The following is a 13,801-nucleotide window of genomic DNA, read 5'->3' on the forward strand; positions in this document are numbered from 1 at the left end:
AGTCTTCATGCTCTGGAAACAGATAATAACCTAGTCTTCATGCTCTGAAAACAGATAATAACCTAGTCTTCATGCTCTGAAAACAGATATTTACCTGGTATTCATGCTCTGAAAACAGATAATAACCTCGTCTTCATGCTCTGAAAACAGATAATAACCTAGTCTTCATGCTCTGAAAACAGATATTTACCTGGTATTCATGCTCTGAAAACAGATAATAACCTAGTCTTCATGTTCTGAAAACAGATAATAACCTGGTATTAATGCTCTGAAAACAGATAATAACCTCGTCTTCATGCTCTGAAAACAGATAATAACCTAGTCTTCATGCTCTGAAAACAGATATTTACCTGGTATTCATGCTCTGAAAACAGATAATAACCTCGTCTTCATGTTCTGAAAACAGATAATAACCTAGTCTTCATGTTCTGAAAACAGATAATAACCTAGTCTTCATGCTCTGAAAACAGATAACCTAGTCTTCATGCTCTGAAAACAGATAATAACTTAGTTTTCATGCACAGAATTTGTTATGCAGTTATCTGCCTATCTGGTGGGCTATCTGGTCTCAACTCCTTACCTTGAATTTGGCCTTGGTTCATCATCCCTCTTATGAAAGTCTCCAACTTTAATATAATATATATTTTTTTACATTTCCACACAACGGGGTACTGTAACAATCAATCAAACTATATACACTACATTTAGCAAGCAAATTAATCCAAGGAGCTGATCAAATACAATTTGGAATAATAATATTTATTGAGCGTTTTCTAAATGAGTAAAGGAAGTCCATTCACAGGGGCATGTGAAGCTCCAAAGTGGGTGACGCCAGTGAACTCAGACTGCTTGATTTAGTTGTCATCTACAAAAGGAGGGACAGCACATCTCTCCAGTTATGATGATTGGTTGAAGATTATTTAAAAAAGACAGCACCTAATTGCCATTCCTTTGATGATGAAAACACTGAAGCCCATTGTTAATAAGGACTATGTACTAGGTGTAGCTCTTGGTGCACTCTGGAAAGGCTACTGAAAAGTGTAAACAGCAACATCTAGTCATCTCTGAACTGAGCCCAACTCAAATGGACTTTTAGTAATGGCAGCAACTTCAGTAGGCTCACGTGTTCTGTTCTGGAGAGGCCTCAAGTTTGATAGTTCCCATACAGCAAACATGATGGGGGAAAAAATGTCATGAAATAGAGGACAAACAATTGAATCTCTGAAGAATCAAAAGCAACTAATTGTACTATTGAAAAAGTCTGAAGGCACAGCATGCAATCTTCATTGTCTCTAGGTGTGGATAAAATGTCCATCTTAGAAGAAAACAAGGTCTTAGTTGTCTGTTGTAGTTTGAATTTCAAATGTTTGAGGAAATTGTTGAATGGCAGTTAACAAGTTGTTGTCCAAAGGATTTGACTTCAAGTTGATACACTTCAGAGCTGGCATGGCCTGCAACTTTTCCATGGGGACTTCTGTGGGAGAGATGAGGAGAAGACACATTTTTAGACATTTGAGAAAGAGCCAATGAATGTTCACAAGAGACTAAAGGCGTCATTATGGCTGGTTCCTGATTCTCCACACTTCTCCCACTTCTCTGCACTTGCTCACTTTCTCTCACGGATTAAACAACGGTATTAACTTCCTCCAGCCAATTCTAACACCAGTCGAATGGTATTAACTTCCTCCAGCCAATTCTAACACCAATCCAACGGTATTAACTTCCTCCAGCCAATTGTAACACCAATCCAATGCATTTAAATCCTTGGAAGAAGGGTAGAGAATGGGAATGAAGCACTGACTCCATCTTACCAGTGATGTCATTCCCTTCCAGGTTGATTCTTTCCAGTGACTGGATCTCCGTCAGTCTCTCAGGGAAGACAGACAACTTGTTGTTGGCCAAGTTGATGCTGGTCAGATGTTGCAGATCCCCAACTACATCTGGCAGTTTAGTGATTACATTGCCGTGCAAATCCAGTTCTGAAAAGGTATTGGAAAATACTGCTAAATTACTAGCTATCTTACCTGAATATTCCTTGCACAGATTCAACACATTCAGTCAAATATTTGTTGATTATTGTTATATTAGGCTAGCCTGGTCTCAGATCTGTTTGTGCTCTTGCCTACTCCATTATGTTATTGCCAAGCCAATGACAATTCCGTAAGGTGCTGGCAAGTGAACAGAAACAGACTGGCCACCAGGCTAGTGTTAGACTGCTATACTGGCCCCAGGCTAGTGTAAGGCTGCTATACTGGCCCCAGGGGGTATGCATGCATGCATAGCTACCTCTCAATTGAGTGAAGGTTTTGAAGAATTTGCTAGTAACTCCCTTCATCTCATTGTCAGCCAATGTGATGATGTGTATCTTCTCTGCAACGCTGTTGAGGACCCTGAATACACCATCTGGGAAACTGATCAGTTTGCAGTTTGACAGATCTAAAGAAATAAAGGAGAACAATTAGGAATGGCCATGGTTACATCTCAAATGGCACCATATTCCCTATTTAGTGCACTACTTTTGACCAGGGCCCATAGGGTTCTGTTCAAAAGTAGTGTACTACATAGGGAATAGGGTGGTATTTGGGATGCAGATATGAGAAAGCATGGCTTAAAGCTGAAGAAGATTAGTGTTATATTAGAAGATTAGTGTTATATTGAAGAGGTTATTTCAATATAAACTTTACAGTCATACCTCCAATCATTGTTCAAATCTAACATCACTGCAACACTCTGCTTCTTATGTCAAATATGCAATTAAGTTCACAAGAATATAATGGATTCCCATAGTCAGGCTGAGAGGACAACATAATATCATCCTGGAAGTAGAGCTTTTGGTAACACATTACTGTCATCTGCTGGCCGAAAGTAGTAAGACTCAACATACTGGATGTACAAGTAGATCAGGGATCATCAACTACATTCTCCTGGAGCGGATGGTCGGGGGGCCGGAACATAATTACAAATAGTTTGTAGACTGCAAATTGACTGCAAGAAGCCTAAACAGATATAATGTTTGACTAAAACATAATCATTTCGAACCTTGCTTACATTTGTAAACGATCGCATGTCTCTCTATTATGTGTTGGAATACTTGGAAACAGATTTCTTCAATTAAAATTACTTGGAGTTGATTTACTGCTGTTTTTACAGTCTTTTATGACCAACAATGAAAATTAGACAAAATATTATAATATATAGTACCAGTCAAAAGTTTGGACACACCTACTCATTCAAGGGTTTTTCTTTATTTGTACTATTTTCTACATTGTAGAATAATAGTTAAGACATCAAAACTATGAAATAACACATATGGAATTATGTAGTAACCAAAAAAAAGTGTTAAACAAGCATTCCTGATGAAGATGGTTGAGAGAATGCCAAGAGTGTTCAAAGCTGTCGTCAAGGCAAAGTGTGGCTACTTTGAAGAAACTAACATCTAAAATATATTAGAATTTGTTTAACACTTCTTTGGTTGCTACATGATTCCATATGTGTAATTTCATAGTTTTGATGTATTCACTATTATTCTATAATGTAGAAAATAGTAAAAAATAAAGAAAAACCCTTGAATGAGTAGGTGTATTTTTTACTATTTTCTACATTGTAGAATAATAATGTAACGCGGGTCGTCTAAAGGGGACCAAGGCGCAGCGTGTAGAGGGCTCATATTTACTTTATTAATGAAACACGTAGCAAAAACAACCACCAACAGTTCCATCAGGTAACACATACAAAATGGAAAACAACCACCCACAAAAACCCAGGAAGAAAAAACCCTACTTAAATATGATCTCCAATCAGAGGCAACGAGGACCAGCTGCCTCCAATTGGAGATCAACCCCAACATAGAAATAGAAAAACTAGAACAAAACATAGAAATAGAAAACATAGAAAACACAAAACACCCCCTGTCACACCCTGATCTACTCTACTATAGAAAATGACATCTTACTAGGGTCAGGACGTGACAAATAACGAAGACATCAATTAAATCAGAGGATTTAATTAACTTACCCAGAGTATCTTTCTCTTCTTCCACTGTTGCATTGACCCTCCGGGCAACATTGGCCACAGCCTCTGCCATTATACTCGGTCTACGAATCTCACCTGGGGTAGAGATGGGAGAAGTCGTTGTAATACTTCAGATAAACATTTTCAAACCAGACATTTCCAAGTGAATTTTCTTTGGCATATTAAAATATTATTATTCATTCATCAGGTTAACAAGTTTTTTTTTTCATGCAATTTGGTAATTAGCTATTTTCAATATGTTACCAGGTCATGCATACTAAGATTGCTAGTTGCAATTTTGTGTCAAGGATCCTCTATTGTACAGTACATTAGAATGTTACAATGCATCTTGTTCAATATGTCAGCCACTGCTGCAACATTGTGTCCTCTTCACAAAGTTCACACAGAATCACATGAATAACTTCATCACCTGTCCCACGTCAAGTTATAGGCGAGCTACAACAGTTAGTTAGCTATTAAAGCGAGTTTAATTCGTAGTAATAGCTCAATTGCTAGTTTCCTAATGTAGCCTACTCATAATTCCACAAACGACGTCCGGGTGGAGATCTGTATAATAGATTGTACAATAGAATCAGCATATACTGTATGACGGGAGGTGGATCAACTTACCCTTAAACTTGAACTGTGTTTGACAGCTGGAAATGTTAGCAAGTCAGGTCAAGACTCCGTCCAATCAAATCCATTCATTTTCAAACAACCACCGTCAAATTTGGCGAGAGAGTATTTTTAGCCGAAGAGGATACACTGAACTAAAGTCAATCGATGCACTTTTCAGATTACCTGTTCCGACGTTATTGTTAAAATCAGTCCAATACTTTAAAATAGTTTTGTTTTTGTGCGTAATTTGAGTTTAAAGACACTATTTTAGCCTCTTGTTTCCATCAATATTTATATTGCTTCTACAGTACAAGCTACCGTATTGACGAGAGTCAAAGGCGCACAAGGAAGTTTCAGAGAGAGAACTGCGAAGGACTACAGATTTAAATTCTGCCCATGTCTTACGCAGGATTGATCTGTATAAATATCAGGCTGTAACGGGTGTCAGGTTGTATCAAGTTGTGCCATCACAGTGTACAGTGTCTCAGCACTAATAGCACATATACAACTAGATGAACTGATTGTTGAGTTATAACAGTATAAAAATGGAAGTTCAGAGTTTGACCTACCTTGGGATCCTGGTTAGGACTTAGCCCGCTGTGTAATGACAGAGTTGTCCTGCCACAGCCACTATTCTGGAAAACCCCTGATTGGTCAACTATTCAGTGTTCTTTGTCAATGGACCTGAAGACAATGGGCATGTATTGAAACGTACTCTCTGTTCATTCAACATTAAATCAATCATGCTGAATAGGATGCCAGGTGAATGAGGCCAGAAGATGCTGTTAGTGAATGTACTTTTTTTCAAAATGTCCTTGTTGCACGTTCTCACCAGTTACACATGAGTTATTACCTAGTACTTGATATCTGATTTAGTTATTGAGAAGTAGGCTATTTATAGTGAGAAAAAGGTATTTATATTCTTGAACTTTTGTGTATTTATTGGTGATTTTGAGAAGGGGAAAAAAATAGTTTTTGATCATTGTAAAAACTGAAATTCCATCCACCTTTGTTTATTTTGTGTCAGGAATTATTCGATTTTTTTTTGTGCCCCACTTGTCAGTCTAATAATAGTGTGGTCGTTTCAGGTAAATATTCCAACAATCCAGAATGGTGCATCGCTCAACTCAGAGAACTCCAGAACCCATAGAATTAGAATGAATGAATATTCACAACTGAGTTCACAACAGGTCATTCTAGTGAATGTACATATCGTGGTTTTTATAGACAAGAGTCATAAGCATATGTTATGTTACTAATGAATGAATAACATGACAAATATTAGCTACAAAATACATACACTTTAATCAGCTAACAAAATATTTTTACAATAAACATATTTATGATGAAATCCTCCTAAAACAGAGAGAGCAATAAATTAACATAAATACCCAAGCTTTATTTTATTATTATTTACAATAAATATAATGTCCATGTTCCGTTACACCCAGTAGGTGTATACTATAGTATAAACAGTGCTTAAATGGTGAACAACACCATTTCCTATGACTTATAATGAAATGGCAGGTCCGCTTACTGATTCCTAAAATCAGTAACATAAAATCAGTCACATTCTGAGAGAAAATCCATACTGTATATATCTAGGCTTTCTAAACATACAGGACATCTGCCATACTGCTTGAGGAGTGCACAGTCACAATAATCAAAGAACTAACAAAGTGTTTTCTTATTGTTTTCAACCATCTGATACAGACTCTTGGATAATAGTTCTGTCAGTGAAATTCCACTCTAAAGTTTCCGGAACCCTCTGTTGTGTGTTTCCAAAGGAGATGAGTGGTAGCCTAGTCTCATTCTCAAGCAGTTGTGAGAAGACGGCCCAAGGCTTTGCTCCGGTCGTTTCTTTACTGAAGGTCAGGTTAAATCCTGTGACAGAGGCTACAGGCAGCCACATTCATCCACAACCATATCTTCGTGATGGCGAAGCAGCATTTCTCCATTCTCATAATACAGCATGCTTAGAGGACTCATCTTGGTGGGGGCGCAGCACACCGAGGGAACCCGCTCAGGGTGGTAGTGTTTTAGGAGACTCTAGAGAAAAAAAGTGTCAAGAAGCAATCTGTGAGCAAAAAAATGGCCAAACAACTTCAAATAGGTATGAAGCATTGCTATAGTATCTAGCAATGGTAACATAATCAATGAGCTTTGTACCGTTAAGATACATTTGAAAACAGTATAGGTACATTTGAAAACAATATATTCTATGACATATTTTGGAAAATCCTGTAGAAACACATTGAAACGTACCTGCATGTAAGCATGATTTGTTGGGTTCAAGTCTTCTCCCAAAGGACTTGGACAGATCCCCTCACATCGATAGGCATTATACTTCTTTGGGAAGACGATCCAGGACCCCCAGCCTATCTGATTGAAGTCTACATGCATATCAACTCTTCGACAGAGAGACAGGTCAATCTCATTGTTTCCGCTGGACACCTCTGGACCTCTCATGTCCGGTGGATCCCTCTGGCCTGAGTGGCCCCTTTTTTTCTTGTGTCTCTTCGGCCTGCGGATCTTCTTGGGCTCGGTGGTGGACAGGAACTTGGACTGTTCAGCCGTGTGGAGGAGGCTAGCCTTGGCCTGGGAGCCCTCCTCTGACCCTGTATGAGAGAATACAACCAGCAAGGCTCTGTCGCTCACACACGGACTCTGCCGTGTTTTTGACCCAGCCAACTGGACAGGGTTCTGCCGTGTTTTAGACCCAGCCAACTGGACAGGGTTCTGCTGTGTTTTAGACCCAGCCAACTGGACAGGGTTCTGCTGTGTTTTAGACCCAGCCAACTGGACAGGGTTCTGCTGTGTTTTAGACCCAGCCAACTGGACAGGGTTGGGGAAGAACACATCTCTCTTTGTCTTGTTTGGTGATCTCCTCTTTTTTGAGCTCCTGGAAACCTGTTCCTGGCCGAGCCAGTTCAACAGCGGATCAGTGAGGTTGTACACCTTCCAGTGCTGAGAGGAGTTAATCACAGAGGAGACAGAGAGATATCCCACCAGCTGGTGTTCCTGGCAGATCTCCTGTGTCTGCCTGCACGGGTAGTCGTGGTGATGGTAGATCTCCACGGTAATGTTGGAAGCCCTCGTCGCCCGGGGAAACCTGAACCTGAGCTCCGCTGCTTGGATCCGGTCGTCGGCCAATAACGTGGTCAGGTCAAAGGTTGCAGTCCAGCGTCGGGATCTGTGAAATAAACCTATTGGAAAGAAGAAAAAGAAGAAAAAAAACAGATTTTTCAACATTTGTACTGACTACTTTGAACATTATCATCTGGTCTGGTCTCATGTCAACTAAGTACTTCACATACATGTCTATTAGACAAACATACATCCAAGTTATCCATCTGGACCACCATAGAATGTTAAGTACTTTAAGATTAGGCCTATATAGAAATATAATCAAATATTAGTTTTTATGTCACCCACCTTTTTCAAACCCTTTAAGGGTCTACTAAAGGTAAAATAGATTATAATAATTCATGTTAATTGTTTTTACTGGTAAAAAGAGCTTTTAAAGAACCATCGAGCTGATGAATAAACTGTTAATTTAGGAGGAATACCCAAATTCTATTCAATTCTGGACAGCAATTCAGGCAGAATATTTAGCATATTGTTTCTGGTTTACATCTAAGTAGTCTGAATGAGACATGCTTGTATTCTAAAAACAATATTGTTTTAATATTTTTAAAGAAATACAATTTTAGATCTAGGTAAAGCATGTTTGCAAATAGAAATTCCAACCATGTTTTTCAATGTAACTAGGCAACTAGCTTGTGGATGAATCTACCATCGGCTGGGGTCAACATCAACATGTGTGAATTAGGACATGAATTGTGATGCAAAGAAGAACAAGACATTGGAGGTGTGGTACATAATTCATCAAGAAGATTAAAGACTATTGTACTATTGTTCAAATGTAATGTATTGTTGCAATTGATAGTCTATTTGTTGATTAAAGGTACTGTACCAAAACATCTACATTCCTTTATGGGTCTGTTTTGCTCAGATCTGATGGCTGGGGAAATAAAACTATGAAGATTAAGGATAACACAACGACAACGACATGAGGACGAGGCTAGGACTAATCCACTCAAAGTAAACACCGGATCGAAACCAATCATTTAACACGTCCTTAGCTCGGCTTCCGCATATCCTCCATTCAAACAAATAGTTAACAACTATAACACCTAGCAGTGATGTTAAATTAGATTTAGTGGTGTTGGGAGCGGAGCGGTCCGTGGAACATGTAGGGTACAGGTTGTTAAAATCCCGCTCTGACCCGAGATGTGGGTCTAGGTCATCACTTTAATCTAATCAAGTGAAGTGTGAAAAGAACTGAGGGGACTTGTTGATTTGAGTTAACAACAGATTTGAATAGGCATGTCTGGCAACATTTCTAATCAACATCTCCCATTTAAAGAAAAAAAGAGGTTTGCTTTGAGAATTAGGCTGAAAACCAGCCTTTTCACACGCTGATCCTTGTACGGTTATTCAGGCCGACACAACTGAATGTGGATTGGAGCGCTTTGAGATCGTCTGGCGGAGAGATTTGACAGCCACTGTGGTGCGCAAACATAGCAAGAAAATGATCTCTTAACTTTTTTGGAAGAATAAAAATAATGCAAACAAAAAATAGCGCAAAACAAAATTTAATTTACTAGTCTTAGAGGAGGCTAGGCAATAGGCCATAAACTATTATAAAAGGCCGTAAACAGGATATTTATTATAATTTTCTCCTGTGTTAAACTAAATTCTGGCAGGCAGTATGGGCTACATGTCAAGAATATAGCCTATATGCCCTACTAAACGAATGAATAAATATGCCTATAGGCTATTATACTATAAAAAATGCCATCTTACTTTTTGCCATCACACTCTTGACTGTGTCTGCTTGTTTTGCGATGCTCTTCTCCATTACGTCTATAGGCCGAGTGAGATTTGACTTGTAATTCCGGTAAAGGTGCATCATATACTTCGGTGCCAGGTGATGGTATCCAGGTGGACGGTGGTCTATAGCAAAGCGTCGTGATGTCCCGTGATAAACTCCATCTCTAGATTGGTGAATTCCTTGAGTAAGCAGTATGAGCAGAGAGGCATGTAGTGCTACACCTAGAACGCCTAATGAACGCATGCTGGTCAAATTGGATGACAGATTCCTCTGTGGGTTGAGATAAACTTGGCTTTTTATACCCCTCCCGCACCACGCATATTTAACATGTAGCCGCGAACATTAAAGGAAATTGACATGCGTCTTCAAGGCTTGTGGCAAGGCAGGTCATCATCCATTCACTTGTTAATGAGATGCCCAAGCCAATGACTGGATGACGTGTGTTTAGAACGACCAGTGAGCAAAGGTTCCCAGTAGCACCTTTCTCATCAATAGCTCTTTCAAATGTCCCCTGGTTTTATCAGCCTTCAGCTACGTTCACTTTCCATATGAAATATATTCATTCCAATCAATCAGTTAGGCTATAGATTAGGGTTAAGGGTTTTAATTTGACAAACCTATACATTCTGCTTTCTGAAAACGAAGAGCAAGCTGGTTATGACAAAAGATTACTATTCATTCTATGGACATAAGCCTATATAGTCTTTCTCGCATATGTTTTTCATAGTATATCTGGGAGTATCCACAAAGCATCTCAGAGTTATGAGTTCTGATCTAGAATCGGGGCCCGTATCCACAAAGCATCTCAGAGTTATAAGTTCTGATCTAGAATCTGTCTATATAATCTTATTTATTATGATATAAAAGGAAAAACATTAGGTCATTTATCTTTCTCTTCAGTTTAGGCATGTATACTTTAAATAGGCTCGAGGGGCAATGTTATTGTAAACCCCCATTTAAACCCTCCATTAATAGCATGATATCAATAGGCCTGTGTGGGCAAATACAATTCTATGTTTTTGGAGATGTGCTGTCTTTTTGTGTTTTATTATAGACTATTATAAATATTGCGCTCTGCGTCTCGGCGTGAAAAGAACAGTGGATTGAACGCTCAACGGACAAAAACCATTCCTCTTAGTGCGCATGCCCAGCCCCTGCTTTTATTCAGATAGTGGAAATCCTTTCCTCCGAAAATCTGCGAGAAAGGACCGTATAGGTAGACAAATACGTGGAAGAAACTATCCCTGAAATAAAACACAAATCGCTGCTTTAAATCACGTTTCCTACGTTTATTGAAACATCCGACTAATGAGTGATTTTTGGAGCATACACGGTTCTTCCGAGTGAAATGGTGAGTACATTTTTACAGTCCTGTCTCGTTTCCCGTGTCCACGCGCACATTGGTAGGCTAAACTGTAAAACATCCGTATTCGAGTTTGTGTTTATGTGAATATGTTAGCCAAATGTGACGTGTGTGTGTTCATGTCGGTACGCGCGGTCAGTGCACGACTACGTTGCATCAAACAAAATCAAATGTGGTATAAAGTTGCAGTTTGTGGCATGTGGTTGGCTTGGCCGCCCTCCCTCCATGCCTCCTCCAGTCTCCATCGATAGGCTATTGTATGTCGACCCAGTCATGTTTGATGTAGCCCCGAAATGGTTTAAATTGTTCCAGTAAACTTGTTTGACGTGCCAACCTATCATTCATTGTCCATGGCGGCTGGGGGGTGGAATTCATGTCATACAGATGGGGACGCTGTTCATTGGCTAATAGGTGTGTAATATTCAAATGATAACTCTTCGGTGGACTAAATGATTATTGGGGCTTTTACACTTTCAGTAGACCTGTTCAGGTGTTTAACACCTCTTAGGTCCGTTACTGTGCTACAAATACAACAGGTCAGTATTTAGCGATTAGTTTGTTAGACTAAGTTTATGTAAATAGAGCAGGTGATTTGGACGGCAATTGAAATGTCCTTTACGTTTGATGTCCCTTTTAAACCCCCATTTAAACCTCCCGTTTAAACCTAATAGAGTGATTTGCCAAGCTCTCGAATTAGGCACATCAAATAAAGCAAGATCTTGTTTAATGTCCGTTACGCTGCATAGACACTGAGACTAGGCGCTACATTTTTAATCTTGTCAAACTCAAAATGAAAAGTGATTATGAAGATCAATCAAGCCATTACAACATATCGATACTGTTGTTGACACCCCCCTGCTCCTCCCCTTCCTTTAATCAAAAATAAAGGAGCCACATAGAGAGAGAGAAATGGCGTCTTTCTGTAGGCACTAACTCCGACATGGTTCTTTGGACAAAGCCTATGGGGGAAAATTAATGGCGTTTTTGGCCGAAAATAAGGTGTGGTAAACACAGGTTTAGGAGATCTCATACTTTAAAAAATATTTTCTATGAGATCATCTTCATCAGCCAACGTCACTTTTAGTGAATTTTTTAAAATGTATGTAATTTATTTAAAAAAAAACCCCACAAAGGCTTCATAATAAAAATGTCATATGAACTGACTGATTATCTCATAACACAAAACGAATACAATCTCCTAAACCTGTGTTAACCTCAGAACTTAATTTCAGAATTTATTCCAAAAACCCTTTTCTTTCCCCATAAATATTTCCCATAGGGATGGCTGAACGAACCAGACGTAACTAATTTCCGGGTTTTAGGACTACAAGCTGTTGACCTCTATTGACCAGACAAACAAAAAGCAAGCCAAGTTGGACCTGACCAACTACTATAGGGCTCTTGTTGGTAGTCAAGAGACTATTCCCCAGGCTTCCTCTCTGATGGAACCCTATTCACAATATACTGAGTGCAAAACATTAGGAACACCTACGCTTTCCATGACATATACTGACCAGGTGAAAGCTGTGATCCCTTATTGATGTCACTTGTTAAATCCACTTCAATCAGTGTAGATGAAGGAGAGGAGACAGGTTAAATAAGGATTTTTAAGCCTGGAGAACATTGTGTATATGTGCCATTCAGAGGGTGAATGGGCAAGATAAAAAATGTACGTGCCTTTGAACGGGGTTTGGTAGTAGGTGCCAGGAGCACCGGTTTGAGTGTGTCAAGAACTGCAACGCTGCTGGGTTTTTCACGCTCAGCAGTTTCCTGTGTTTATCAAGAATGGTCCACCACCCAAAGGACAACCAGCCAACTTAACACAACTGTGGGAAGCATTGGAGTCAACATGGGCCAGCATCCCTGTGGATGCCCCAACGAATTGAGGCTGTTCTGAGGGCAAAAGGGTGCATCTCAAAATTAGGAAGGTGTTCCTAATGTTGGTAAACTGTGTGTGTGTGTATATAGTGCACTATATAGGGAATAGGGTGCCATTTAAACCTAGTGTTCCTCTGTGTACTGGTACACGAACAGGCATTTGATGCACTTAAGGGTCCTCTAATCTCCAATGATTTTAAAAGCACATAATGTATTCCCTGCCGTCAATCACATTTAATTGTAGATGATTTGTTGTGGCACCTTGTTGAAGATCTCATTATTAAGTGTAAGTAGGTGACTCATCGCAGGTGCTTGAAATTATTCCATGTTGTGGCGGTTCTATAGTCAAGCTCTGTCTTGTATAAGAATATGGTGTTAAGTAATAATATACATTTATGCCATTTTAGCAGATGATTTTGAAGAAAGAGCCCGATGGTCACACTGTGTTAGAAAATGACAGCGAGTGCCTGTGACTGGTGCACGTTGTCTCTCTCTCCTCCCTACTGCAGAGAAAAGGCACCACAGCACAGCAAATGACTGAAAAGTTATCTCATCAAAATCCTTCATTAGTTTAGACAAAACATTCACTATTCCCTCAACCTTTGATCTCTTTCTGTGAAACACATAAGCATTGCTTTCATGTGACCAATAGGACCTGACCTATAGCACATCATAATCACATTAATACATTTGGTTATAACAAACTCCCAACACAGTATCACATGATAGCAAAATGGATGCGGAGGACGTTGTAAAAAAAGAAACTCGAAGCGGGCGACTGTTTAGTGGCTGCTCAGGAGGAAGAGGGGAAGTCAGATCTGTTGAAGACATTTGACTTAGTTGTAGAAACTACAGGAGATCCAGATAAAGGAGGGTATAGGAGCAGGCGTTGTGTGAGTATTATGTGTGCCAAACAGGTGCTGGTAGATTACCATATTATAATTTACTGACCATCTGGAACAGTGTAAACAACACTAAAGAAGTAGAGGTTGACCAATTAATCGGAATGGCCGATGAATTAGGGCCGATTTCAA

The 13,801-nt window shown here is 39.4% G+C and overlaps 3 protein-coding genes across 8 annotated transcripts in view; 1 reads left to right on the forward strand and 2 right to left on the reverse strand.

Moving 5' to 3' along the window:
* Positions 1 to 738: 738 nt before the first annotated feature.
* Positions 739 to 5,261, reverse strand: LOC106594692 (leucine-rich repeat-containing protein 20). Of its 4 annotated transcripts, none has more exons than XM_014186087.2 (5): positions 5,199 to 5,261; positions 4,015 to 4,107; positions 2,287 to 2,436; positions 1,812 to 1,979; positions 739 to 1,474 (listed from the first exon to the last, which is right to left on the reverse strand). In XM_014186087.2, the coding sequence occupies exons 2-5, from the start codon at positions 4,082 to 4,084 to the stop codon at positions 1,335 to 1,337; spliced, it is 528 nt and encodes a 175-aa protein (XP_014041562.1). In that variant the 5' UTR covers positions 4,085 to 4,107; positions 5,199 to 5,261; the 3' UTR covers positions 739 to 1,334. The 4 variants fall into 4 exon arrangements, with proteins under 4 accessions (XP_014041562.1, XP_014041561.1, XP_014041560.1 ...); XM_014186086.2 differs by lacking the exon at positions 5,199 to 5,261 and adding an exon at positions 4,642 to 4,970; XM_014186085.2 differs by lacking the exon at positions 5,199 to 5,261 and adding an exon at positions 4,442 to 4,591.
* Positions 5,262 to 6,010: 749 nt separating this feature from the next.
* Positions 6,011 to 10,679, reverse strand: LOC106594691 (nodal homolog 2-A). Its single transcript, XM_045701093.1, has 3 exons — positions 9,499 to 10,679; positions 6,895 to 7,835; positions 6,011 to 6,678 (listed from the first exon to the last, which is right to left on the reverse strand). Exons 1-3 carry the CDS (start codon positions 9,767 to 9,769, stop codon positions 6,526 to 6,528), a joined length of 1,365 nt encoding a protein of 454 aa, XP_045557049.1. The 5' UTR covers positions 9,770 to 10,679; the 3' UTR covers positions 6,011 to 6,525.
* Positions 10,667 to 13,801, forward strand: part of LOC106577339 (paladin) — a 169,523-nt gene continuing 166,388 nt past the window's right edge. Inside the window, exon 1 of one of the 3 annotated variants that reach the window (XM_045701092.1) lies at positions 10,667 to 10,877. The gene's annotated coding sequence lies outside the window, so the exon portion shown is untranslated. The remainder of the gene's footprint in view (positions 10,878 to 13,801) is intronic. The other 2 variants (XM_045701090.1, XM_045701091.1) reach the window with 2 other exon arrangements.

This window comes from Salmo salar, chromosome ssa18 (assembly GCF_905237065.1).
Source record: "Salmo salar chromosome ssa18, Ssal_v3.1, whole genome shotgun sequence".
In the NCBI taxonomy this organism is placed as follows: domain Eukaryota; kingdom Metazoa; phylum Chordata; class Actinopteri; order Salmoniformes; family Salmonidae; genus Salmo; species Salmo salar.